Below are 12,983 nucleotides of genomic sequence, written 5' to 3'. Positions count from 1 at the left end.
CCTGGGGGTCACCAGCCGACATTCTCTGACCGGTGGCACTCTGAGGAGGCCCTCTCTGTGGGAACGTACAGGATGGAGGGAAGTTGACGCCGGCAGTAGGTGCTCCCATAGGTAATCCGGACCCATGCCATGTAGGGCTTTGTATGTCATCACCAGCACCTTGAATTTCACCCGGAAGGCAACTGGAAGCCAGTGCAGCTCACGGAGCAGAGGTGTAATATGGGAGTATCGGGAGACCCCCAAAAGAACTCGTGCAGCTGCATTCTGTACCAGCTGAAGCTTCTGAGTGGTTCTCAAGGGCAGCCCCATGTAAAGAGCATTGCAGTAGTCTAGACGAGAGGTCACAAGTGCATGAGTGACTGTACGCAAGGCATCCAGGTCCAGATAGGGTCGCAACTGGCGCACCAGACGAACCTGGGCGAAGGCCCCTCTAGTCACAGCTCCTATATGATCTTCTAAGGAGAGCTGTGAATCTAAGAGGACACCCAAATTGCGAGCCTTATCTACGGGGGGTAATAACTCACCCCCAATATTAAGAGATGGGATAATCTGAATTTCCTGACATGCCGGTATGTACAGCCATTCAGTCTTGTCCGGGTTGAGTTGAAGCCTGTTCCTCCCCATCCAGACCCGGACCGCTTCCAGGCAACGGGACATCACGTCGAGGGCATCACTGGGGTGGTTTGGGGTCGAGATGAAAAGCTGGGTATCATCAGCATACTGATGATATCCCACTCTAAAACCACAGATGATCTCACCTAGCGGCTTCATATAGATGTTAAACAGGAGAGGTGAGAGGACCGACCCCTGAGGAACTCCATAAATGAGAGGTCTCGGGGTCGATCTCTGCCCACCCGCCAACACCGGCTGTGAACGTTCCAGAAGGTAGGAGAACCACTGAAGAACAGTGCCTCTCACTCCCAATCTCCTGAGACGCCGCAGTAAGATACCATGGTCGATGGTATCAAAAGCCGGTCGAGAGGTCTAATAGGACCAGGACAGAGGAACAACCCCTGTCCCGAGCTCGCCAGAGATCATTCATCAGAGCGACCAATGCCGTCTCCGTGCTGTGTCCGGGCCTGAAACCCGATTGGTACGGGTCTAGATAATCAGTATCTTCAAGGAACAGAGGAAGTTGATGCGCCACTACGCTCTCAACAACCTTAGCAAGAAAGCGAAGGTTGGAGACCGGGCGAAAGTTGTTTAAAACAGCTGGGTCCAGGGAAGGCTTTTTGAGGAGGGGTCTCACCACCGCTTCTTTCAAGGCTGCGGGGAAACTGCCCTCTTTCAATGAGGGATAAGGGATAGTTATACTTAGCAAAAAAGAGGGAAAGAAATATGGGAAAGAAATAAGACCAGTTAATAAAAGCAAGCAACAGGTAAAACATTTGATTATTGTTTTGCTTCTAACATTCAGGGTTTTTTCCCCTGTATGTTTTCAGGATCCACAAATTAGCTTTCCTATATTTTTGTTCAACTACGCGTATTTAACAGTAAGAAAAACATCATGTTTCTTGTCATAAATCCCAGAGCTATAAATCTGAATAGACTAGTTAACTGAATATATTTTATCACTCAAATTGCCTACAGAAAAATATATATCAATATGTAACGGACATGGAATTGGTCTGATTTTATAGTTTTAATTCTTTTATAATTCCTGTTCATTTTCTTCATTTGTGTTCATGGCCTAGCAAATAAAACATTCAGGAAACAAAACATTATTGCTCAAGAGAACCATCATCACAATGTAACAGTGATCATTATAACATATGTAACCCCATGAACAGTAGTTTAAATAAACAAGTATGGTAAGAAAGGGAATGCCAGTAAGATATGACATACAAAATTCTGTTATTCCCTATCACAGTATAAATCCAGTACAAAGCAGACGGACAATCTGTTCTGTTTCAAGTGAAAAGTGCAAAAGGGAAAGGGACAGGATCATAATAGCTTACTGCTATTAATTCCTGCAGTGTTAAACCATGATTTACAGTAAAGATAAACACCAATGTGCTGCATGCAGTCCCCCAATACCTTTTTTTTATTTTGCAGCCTCCAACTGTACTGTCTATCTTAGAAGAAGAAAAAAAATCCTAACAGTAACTGGGATGCTAAGGAGAGACTCATTTAGAGCAGGAGTCCTCAACCTTTCTGGGTTGGTGGCCTGGGGTGGGCCAGGAGGATGGAGGCCCCTTTTTGCATGCGAGAACGCACCCTTGGCTGTGTGCGCACAAACGGGGCCGTGATTGCACGCGCGATGCAAATGGGGCCACAGGTGCCTGCACAATGCTCGAGCAACGCTAATGCCTGGAAAACACCCTGATGCTAGCCCGAGTGGGGATGTTGCGCTTGCAGCTATAGTCCCAGCATGACACTGCAACGATAGCACGAGTGTGTGTGGGGGGGTTTCTCGTGGCAACGCTACTGCCCGCCCAATGCTCACAGCACTGCTAGTGCCTGCGCGACACTAGCACAAGTGTGAGCAAGCATGTACACCCAGGTGCTCTGTCCAGCCACTCATGTGGCCCAGTTCCCAAGAGCCCACGGCCTAGTAGTGTGCTGTGGACTACAGGTTGGTAACCCCTGTTTTAGAGAAAGGACAAGAATAATGCAGTCCATCCAATTTGTGTGATACAGGCGAACAATAACTAATAACTAACAGAATTTGGGACCTCAGACATAATTAAAATCACCCATCTGGACTTTATATATGAAAGAAGACTATTTTTTTCACAATTTTTTTATCCAATGAAAGATTACAATAAACAGTAAAGAGGTATATGGCATCATTAAAGTTAGGAATTTGGACATCTGTGTTTGATTGGAATCTCTCCTCTTAATCTGAATACCGATACTACTTTTAATCTTACAGGTCTTGAATAAAAATAATTTAAAATAAAATCAATTGGCTCTTAGCCACTGGATTCCCTTCCCTATCATCCTCATTCTCTAATCATATTTTCACTTGTTTCATAAAGCACCAACTCAGAATACATAGACAAGGGAACATAACAAATTTGAGATTTGGGGAGAATATACTTTTCAGGGACTATGTATGAAAGTATAACAAGTTGTTGATTTCAGTGATTTTGGGATTGTTTTTAGTCATATTTCTCTACAGGTTTTGCTTAGTTACATCAGCCAACAGTTCTGTTTGATTATTCCATCTATTCCACAAAAATACCTTTTCTTTAGTATTCATGTATTGTTTTTGTTTTTTGCACTTTCTAACTTTTATTATATTGTAAGCTGCTGTAATAGTGACACGGTTTGCATAGAAATGTAATCCATAAATAAAAAAATAGTTTGTATACTGTTGCTCATAGTGCTGAAGCCACAGGCAAAATGCAACTCTTACATTCAGCTACTGTGTGGATGGATCCCAATTCCCAGCTCAAGAATGAGATGGGAGTCTTTTCATCAGGAAAAAGTTCTTTTAGGAAGATAGTATATTCACCTGGTCCCTGTAACTCTCTTATAGTTGTCTTTGGAATACACTGCTAAAATGCTAACTCCAGAGCCTATGTTAACTAGCAACATAGGAAAGGGGTTATCGAGGCGGTAAGGCTTTTTCTGACACCGCTCAGGTGTTGAGGGGTTTTCAAAATAATAGCACTCCGGCTGGCCATTGAAGCCGACAGAATCCACATACAGAAGACCTTGGATCAGGCAGTCCAACTCATCTAGCTTATGAAGCTGGAGGTCAGCAATCTGGAAGAGAAGTTAATGAACAGTTGACACAGCAGAAAAATCAGCAGAAAGTTGAAAACATAGGGTAGAAGACTTTGTACTATTTGAATTACCCAATAGATCAACACCTGAGTACTAAATAACTATTTGCACAGGAAGAGTCAAGTCACGTATCCTGTCTGCCTGACAAGAAGTGCTATTTACCTGGTCAAAATATGTTACATTTCTGAGAATTAGGGGAAAAGGTTTCTTTGGTATTATTTTTAAAGAGATCTCACTATTTAAGTCATTATAGAACAAAAAATTAAAAATGTTTTAAAAGAAGGATCCTACAGGTAGGCCTCAATTTACAACCACAATTGAGCCCACAATTTATGTTGCTAACTGAGAAATTTGTTAAGTAAGTTTTGTCCCATTTTATGACTTTTCTTGCCATGTTTGTTAAGTGAATCTGTCTGCAGTTATTAAATTAGTAACACGGCTGTTAAATGAGTCTGGCTTCTCTGTTCACTTTGCTTGTCAGAAGGTCGCAAAAACTGGTCACATGACCCTGGGACACAGCAACCGTCATAAATAGGAATCAGTAATCAAGCATCCGAATATAAATCATGTGACTATGGGGATGCTGCAATGGTCATAAGTGTGAAAAATGGTCATAAGTCACTTTTTTCAGTGCCGTTGTGATTTCGGTCATTAAACAAACTGTTGTAAGTTAGGGCCACCTGCGCTCCCCTCTTTCAAGTTTTAACTCTGGTCAATCATTTAACATGTTTTGCAAGAAGTAGTGACGATATTTTTTTTAAAAAAGTTGGATATTATAGAAAAATCCTCAAAACACTTCTAATTCTTAGAAACCCACAGTTGCAACATGCAGTTGTTAATATCAGCAATCTGTTAAACGTGAAAAACCTAATTAAATTTTGTAATGTGTAGTTGTGTAACAATTTATTTTCAATACAACTAGAGCCAACAACATTTCAGGAAGCTCTGTTATAATCCTCCAGCAGGATTTCATCAAATGAAACCAGTTTTTTTTTCCAAATTTTGATATTTTTTAAGGCTGTAAAATTGAGAAGATTTCTAATTCTTTTATATGCTAAACTCAACATTTGGTCAATCGGTTATATAGTCAAGTTTTTAACCATTTACCTAATGATCTGTGTTAGAAACGTGGCATTTCTAAATAAAAGTTAGACCGAGCAGCAGAATGGCTTACTAGCCTTGATTGGAATATTATGATTGGATGATGGTTATACTTCAAAAGTATTTAAACTAATAAACAAAATAGCAAGAGGCACAATTGGTTTGTTTTCAGATTCCTATGCTTTTTCTTTACCTCTTACATCTTATATAGCTTACGTGCATAATACAAACAATACATAATTGAATCAGAAAAAGATCACAAAATTACACATGGCTGGCTTCAGTTACATGTCTCTTACCGTATTTTCCGGCGTATAAGACGACTGGGCGTATAAGACGACCCCCGACTTTTGAGAAGATTTTCAAGATTTTTCGTCTTATACGCCGGAAAATACTTACATGCCAGTTGCCAACTGTCTGACACAAGCCCGATTCAGCCCCGTCTGATGCAGATGGTGCAAAGCCTCCCTTTTGAAGCCCAAAGGGGCTTTTCCTTCCACCCACCCTTTGGAATAAATGCAAGAGCTGCGTTCACACGACGTGCTCTTCCAGGCCAGACTCTGCAAACGGCACGCCAGAAGCCGCAACCACCGCGGGAACTCCGAGTCCCTGCCTTTCGGCAGCCTGCACGGCCAAGCACAATCTGGCTTTGAGAGTACATTTGCAGACGGAGCAGCCGTCGCGTCTGGAGCCAAGCTCCGCCCAGGAGGCGGTCGGCCAGGTGGGCCTGGAAGACGTGCTGGAGAGCCGGGCTTGGGGCGGCCATGCCGAGGCCGGCTGGCGAGGGCCGCTGCATGGTCTGTGGGCGAGAGAGGTGCCAGGTCGCCAAGTACCGCTGTCCAGACTGCTGGGAGAGATAGTGGGTAGCAGGGCACGCTCTGCTTATGCTCAGATGCCGCTTGGGTGAGGGGCTTCCTGCCGCTCCCGGGGTCTGGTGTTTGCAAGGAGGAGGGGAAGGGGCTTAGAGGCTCTTGGGGGTGGGAAGAGAGAGTCACGTTGGAGGGGGGACTGGACTAAGGAGGCTTGAAGTTGCTTTGCAAGAACGGGGCGCTCGATTGATTTATGTACTATTTTCTGGCGTATAAGATGACTGGGCGTATAAGATGACCCCCCAACTTTTGAGAAGATTTTCATGGGTTAAAAAGTCGTCTTATACGCCGGAAAATACGGTACTACCATCCCTGCTGTTGAATGCTCTATTCCAGGGGTGTCAAACTCAATTTCATTGAGGGCCGCATCAGCATTGCGGTTGCCCTCAAGGGGCCGGGTGGGTATGGCCAGGGTGGGCGTGGCCTACTGGGTGGGCGTGGCTAGAGTGCATATGGCCTACTGGGTGGGCGTGGCCAGCTCTACATCGTTCTCATCAAGGGTGCCTATGGGGGCCTGGGCAGGAGTGGGGCAGATCTGAGGGTCTCTGGCAGAAGGAGGGTCTCTGGGCCAGGGCCAAGGCAGTGGGGGCCGTTCCCTCACTGTTTCCAGGATGGCTTCGTGGGCCACATGAAACCACTTCACGGGCCGGATCCGGCCCCCGGGCCTTGTGTTTGACATGTCTGCTCTATTCGGTACCAGTAATGAATTAGGTACAATTTGAAACCCATGTCTAGGGCTTTCGTAGATGATAAATAAAGGCTAAAAAAGTGTTGATAGATTTAAACTATTCCATTTCAAACAAAGCTGCCTGTGAATGCCTGAAGCATGAAACACAGCAATGGGGGGACGAAGTGTGTGCTTGTTACCTAATCCCCATGCTACATGTCACCCCAAAAGAGATACACATCTCACCTTACCTGCCTTGCCTCACCTTACGCTTCAAGCCAGCAGCCAGCATGAGAAACATACTGAACACTGTAAGCTGTTGGCATACTCAACAAAAGGCACATAACTGATGAGTTCTCGCTGTAACTTTTCATTCCTGTAGACAAGGAATCTACAATCTCATTGACAACAATGGAAAGGCAGAATGAGAAAAAGGAGATACTGGTTGGTGGTGAAGAATACTAGGAGGTGGGGCTCAGTAGCACTGTTTGAAGAACCAGAGATTTCTCACTTGAGGCTTCAAAGCAAATGTAAGAAATACCCAAATAGAACAGCTTTTCTCACAAGCAATATGTCAATACTGCAAACATTGACATGTTTGTGCACTGACAATATAAGAGACAGCCTTTTGTTTAAACTGCTTCGCTTTGAATGACAGGAGGGAAATGTCAAACGGCTATTTTGAGAAGAAATAGCCGCGCACAGAAAGGGAAGTGAAACTCTGTATGTAAAACTAATTGGTGAATGTGATTCATGACGTGTAATTAAGGGAGGGAGATTCTGTAGGATATGATGTGTCAAGGGGAGGAGAATTCAGATTCTGGCATCCATCCATGAGTGCCGATGCTGCTTTTCATTATTAAGACTTTTTAGATTAAAAAATTCCTGAATTTTGTTTGAACTATCTCATTAATCAGAACCATGACACAATATTTACTTAGGCGAGGGTGGCAAAAGCTATCATCCTCTCCAAAATGAGAGTACGGACATGACAAATAATTTATGAAAAAAAGAATAGCCACCTAACAACCAACTCTAAAATAAAGGATTTTTTTAAAAACAAAACAAAACAAAACTCCACTCTTAAAAGGTTTGTAAGCTCACCCTAATGACTGCTGAATCATCAAGACGGAAGTAGCCTAGCCATTCATATGACAGGTTTCCCAATTTTGTTTTTGGGTCTGCAAACAAAGAGGCTTAGCCTGCTATAAAACAGGATGATAGCTGTATGGTTTAGCAGGACAAAGTTTATCACAGTTCCAATGCAAATTAAAAAAAACAACAACATCCATGCTGACATGACAAAATAGCACCCTTATGCCCCACTGCCATCTAGATGTGTGAAGTCTGGGCCAAATATATCTACTTACAGAATCAATGCCAGACAGAATGCAGTAAAATGTTCCTCTTAATTAATGCATTTAAGCTAAAAAGTGGCTTTGATGTGACAAAAATAAAGATGACTTCTTCCTGAATTTGATTTGGCAGTTTTACCATAGGGAGTAGGAATGCTCCTGAACTAAGACAGAATGTAAATTCAAGTACCATTCTGAAATCTTCCTCAAACTTGTAGGCTCCACCTCCAGTGGCACAAAGTGTGGTATGCAAGCTTGAAAAGTTTTTTTCGCTGCCCATCTGTATGAACCTGTGCATAGCACAGCTTGGGAAACGGATGAAATGGAGATTCCCTTTACGTCCGCACATAGTTAAGTTTTTCAATTCCAGATGGACATCTCGGATCCCTGTTTTACCGTAGGCTGTGTTGGAAGTCAGATACTTCCTAATGCTTTTGAGGTTTTCCACTTCTTCCTGCTCTTCCTCAGCTGTAATGTCTTTCGGTTCAAAGTATACCAGTTTAACAAGGGTCCCACCAATATCCATGCCAAACCATGGGAATGCTAGAGGAAGGAAGAAAATAAAGGTTACTGCAGGAAAACTTTAAACAATACTTTTACATATTAAATGTAATGGTTAGAAGGCTTTTATTATTGCAAATACACACACACACACACACACACACACACACACACACACACACATATTTGTGCCCAAACTGCAACTGCAACCCAAAACCCATTTATGGATGGTCAGGTGGGCATGGCCCATTGGGTGGGTGTGGCTGCGGTGGTAATGGCAGACTGGGTGGGACTAAAAAGTTCAATCAATCAATTCCAACTTTGCGAGATCTTTTTTTCCCCACGAGGTTGAAATTGATTGATTGAACATTGTTGGGTTTTTTGCACACGCCGGCAGAGGCCTAAAGCGAAAAGGTTTTATAAAACCCAGCTGAAGACCTGGGACTGGGGCGACGACGCGCGTGCCCACAAAGAGGGCTCTGCGTGCCATAGGTTCACCACCACAGGCCTAGACCAAACTTTTCCAACCAAGTATTCTCTAGATCAGAGGTCACCAACCTTTTGGGCACCAGGGACCGGTTCCGTGGTTTTTCCGCAGACCGGAGGGTGCGTGGTTTTGTGTGCTGCCTGCATCCCACGGATGGGGCTTTGCTTATTTGTGCGGACCAACTGTTGGCATGCCGCGGGCCGGTACTGGTCCACAGACCAGGGGTTAGGGACCCCTGCTCTAGATCTAGGGTCCCCAACCTGAAGCCCTGTGCTAGGCTGCAGCCCGCTCATAACTAGACCATAGAAGTGGTGAGTGCGCACGTAACCATTCCCTTCCCCCCCCCCCCGTTGCCACCACCTCTGCTGGTCCACTGAATCAAAAAGGCTGGAGACCCCTACTCTAGATAATGATGGGTTTCCAAAGGAATGGAAATTGTGGAATTTCAAATCCACATCTGGAAAGCCTATTCCATCTTTTAACAACAACAACAGTGTTATGATCAACTGTGCACATTGAATCAGCCTATGACAAGCATACTTAGCAGAGACTCATTTTGTTGTTTATAAAGTAATTCAGTGTTTATGTATAGTCAGAAATTGTTCTATTGAGCTCAAGATACCCTATTTGAACTTCTTCAAATGCCTGAACCTTGTTTTTTCTTTTTCTTTTTTTGTATTATAGTGGGACACCTTGCTTTTTGCCACCATATTTTCAGCAACAGTATCAGCAAAGTTCAGCAATTCCTTTTTCTAAACCTTGACCAAAGGCTCCTTCCGAGAGACTCCTTCAAAAAGGAATCTCTTCTTTTGTTACATTAAAATATAATGCAAAGCACTATGACAATCAACAACCAAAATACAAATAAATATTGTATTTACTGTTTGAAAAACCAAGTGTCCATGAGCACTATGACATTTATGATAACTTCTTTTTGGTAAGAATATAATTGTTTGAATATTGAAATTACAATAACAACAACCTAATGGAATTTGGCCATAGAGGGGATTCTTGCTTGATGCAAGCAAGGCTACAGGCAAGAAAGCATCTATATATGTCTATTTTGGAAGACAGCCCATTCATTATTCAACTTTTAAAGATGTCAGGGTTCGGAGGAAGTACTACATTTCTTCATCTAAGTCCACTTTTGTTTAAAGGAACAATGCAAATATAAAATAACATATTTATCACAAAGCTTATTTCTAACTTTCTAAAAATATTGACAAGGCAGCAATATATCAATTATTCTGTTTGTTTTTTAAAATTACTGAAGCAAGCATGATTAAAAAGGAAAAAGAAAAAAAAGAGGAACAAGACAGCCATGCTTCTGTGAACTGTTTCCTAGTCCATTAAGAAACAACAGTCCCAAAATAGTCCCTGTTCTTCTATTTTTGGTACCAAGACAACAGTTGCAGAAGGATGCAATGAATATGTGTGCAGCAATCACATGGAAATATCAGCCTCTTATCAAAATAATTATTTCAATTATTGGTACTGTACCAAAGTACAGTAACTTAAAGTCAGTACTATATCTAGGAGGCCAGGAAACCATCAATCCAGGATCACACATCCCACGGGATATATAAAACTCCAACTGCAATTTTATGTGCATTCACCAGGACACATACCCCACTGAATACAAGGCAGCTTATTTTCAGTATACCTATGATTGCCCAGTTGAAAACATTCTGATTTCCACTAATTTCTATGCCACGTGCAGTATTGCTTTGCCAAAGTGGTACACTACAGCCACACTAGCATACATACGGTGGTTATATAAATGGGGAAACACACGGCTCTATGACAATTTGCCGTGGCCAAATCACTGTGGCCAACTCACCTCAGCCAACTAACCACAACCATCTCAGTACAGGATAACTCACCACAGACAACTTGCTGTGGACAACTCGCTGCGAGACAAGAGTTATCAAAGAAATGGTAGAATACAATAATTAAAGAAAGGATGCAAAAGGAGGGACAGGATGAACAAAAATTAAAATGTTTCATTTACTTTAAATAATTAAATTGAATTGTTACATTGTCCTGCAGCAAGTTGGCCCACGGCAAGTCTGCCGTGCTGAGTTGTCCAGCAGCGAGTTGGCTGCGGTGAGGTAGCCATGGCAAGTTGGCCGTGACGAGTTAGAAATGCATGGTTTACAATGACACTATAAAAATAAACTATAAAACTATAAAAACTATAAAAATATTTTTCAACTCTTTTAATGACTGTGTTTCATGTTTATTGTTGTATAGCTTTTTGTTATTGTTATTGTTTACTTCTTGTGAGATGTATAAATTTGATAAATAAAAATTGGCACCTTTAGTTTTAAGCTCCCATTTAGGGACAGTATATACAGTATGATCATCCAAGAATCGCCTGAATTCGTTTAGTCACTAAGTTGTGTCTAACTCTTCGTGACCCCATGGACCATGCCAGGCTGCCCAGTCCTCCACTATCTCCCAGAGTTTGCCCAAATGCATCTTCATTGCTTCAATGACACTATCTAATCACCTCATCCTCTGCCAAACCCTTCTCCTTTTGCCTTCAATCTTTCCCAACATCAAAGTCTTTTCCAACGAGTCCCCTCTTCTCATTTGGTAGCCAAAGTATTAGAGTTTCAGCTTCAGTATCTGTCCTTCCAGAGGACAGTCAGGACAGTTAAAGAAAGAAGGCAAAAGAAGGGACAGGATGAAATGTGAACAAAAATTAAAATAATGTTTAATTTAAATAATTAAATTTAATTGTTAAATTGTCCCACGGTGAGTTGGTTCATGGCAAGTTGGCTGTGCTGAGTTGTCCTGCAGCAAGTTGGCTGTGTTGAGTTGGCTGCAGTGAGGTAGCCATGGCAAGTTGGCCGTGACAAGTTGGAAATGCAGCGTGTACAATGACACCATGCTACCCTTTAGTCCAGGGTATCAAACTGCCGGCCCGTGGGCCAGACGCGTCATCCAGAAGCTACGCCCACCCCATTGCCGGCAATGGCAAAACTATCCCGATATATTGTGCGACGTCACGTAACATCGCGAGTTTGACATGTCTGCTTTAGTCAATTCCTTTAGGATTAACTGATTTAATCTCCTGAATGGACAGGGTTAAAGGCTAGTCTACTTTGAACCAAAAGTTATTACATCCTCTTTAGACTATAGTTGCTATTTCAGCAGAAGGCTTCTCACCCTTTGCCACACAAAACCATAGTTCAATAAACCTTCTATCAACTGGATTTAGTCAACAAGAGATAGCAAAAGGTGAACGAAAGATAAATCAGTCTTGCAGAAAACATCAGTTATTTACAGAATGAAGTATAGCAAATTTTCAAGTCTGAGACAAAATTGTTTGTATGAAAATGGAGTATATAAAGACTGGATTCTATCTTGGAATCTTGTATTTTGAAATCAGTTTTCATTGGCTTTCTACAAACAGGTATAAACACATCGGAAATGATGTTTTCTATATTGATAAAGCATTAAAAACATGTTTCATATAAAAATTAAGGTCTAGCTACATGTCACATTACATCATGATGTGGACAGGATCATGGGGAGGCTGAGCACCACCACCTGTTTGTTGGATCTGTGCCCCTCCTGGCTAGTTTATGCGGCCCGGGAGGAGACACGAGGCTGGTTCCAGGCAGTAATAACTGCTTCTTTGAAAGAGGGTGTCTTCCCTGCCGCCTTGAAGGAGGCGGTGGTGAGACCCCTCCTCAAAAAGCCTGCCCTGGACCCGGCTGTTTTAAATAACTATCGTCCAGTCTCCAACCTTCGCTTTTTGGCGAAGGTTGTTGAGAGTGTGGTGGCGCATCAGCTTCCTCTGTTCCTGGAGGAAACTGATTATCTGGACCCATACCAATCGGGTTTCAGGCCCGGATACAGCATGGAGACAGCATTGGTCGCACTGGTGAATGATCTCTGGCGGGCTCGGGACAGGGGTTGTTCCTCTGTCCTGGTCCTATTAGATCTCTCAGCGGCTTTTGATACCATCGACCATGGTATCCTACTGCGGCGTCTCAGGGGGTTGGGAGTGGGAGGCACCGTTTTACAGTGGTTCTCCTCCTATCTCCTGGGCCGTTCGCAGTCAGTGTTGACGGGAGGGCAGAGATCCGCCCCGAGGCCTCTCGTTTGTGGAGTTCCTCAGGGGTCGGTTCTCTCGCCCCTCCTGTTCAACATCTATATGAAGCCGCTGGGTGAGATCATTCGTGGTTTCGGGGTGGGGTATCATCAGTACGCTGATGATACCCAACTTTTTCTTTCCACCCCGAACCAACCCAGCG

General features: G+C 43.1%; 1 protein-coding gene across 6 annotated transcripts in view; it reads right to left on the bottom strand.

The window, feature by feature from the left end:
* Nucleotides 1–12,983, bottom strand: part of PANK1 (pantothenate kinase 1) — a 49,035-nt gene that overhangs the window by 17,330 nt on the left and 18,722 nt on the right. For 3 of the 6 annotated variants that reach the window (XR_014492699.1, XM_083364136.1, XM_083364137.1), the window contains exons 2-3: nucleotides 7,918–8,270; nucleotides 3,461–3,714 (exon numbers count right to left, since the gene is read on the bottom strand). Coding sequence is in view for 4 of the 6 variants with exons in the window: in XM_083364136.1 (XP_083220262.1) it covers nucleotides 3,461–3,714; nucleotides 7,918–8,270 (607 nt within the window). In the remaining 2 variants the exon portion in view is untranslated. Of the gene's footprint in view, nucleotides 1–3,361; nucleotides 3,715–7,476; nucleotides 7,894–7,917; nucleotides 8,271–12,983 lie in introns of those variants that run through there. The other 3 variants (XM_083364138.1, XM_083364140.1, XM_083364139.1) reach the window with 3 other exon arrangements.

This window comes from Vipera ursinii, assembly GCF_947247035.1.
Source record: "Vipera ursinii genome assembly, chromosome: 5".
Lineage (NCBI taxonomy): Eukaryota > Metazoa > Chordata > Lepidosauria > Squamata > Viperidae > Vipera > Vipera ursinii.
This window is presented reverse-complemented; position numbering and strand designations above follow the sequence as displayed.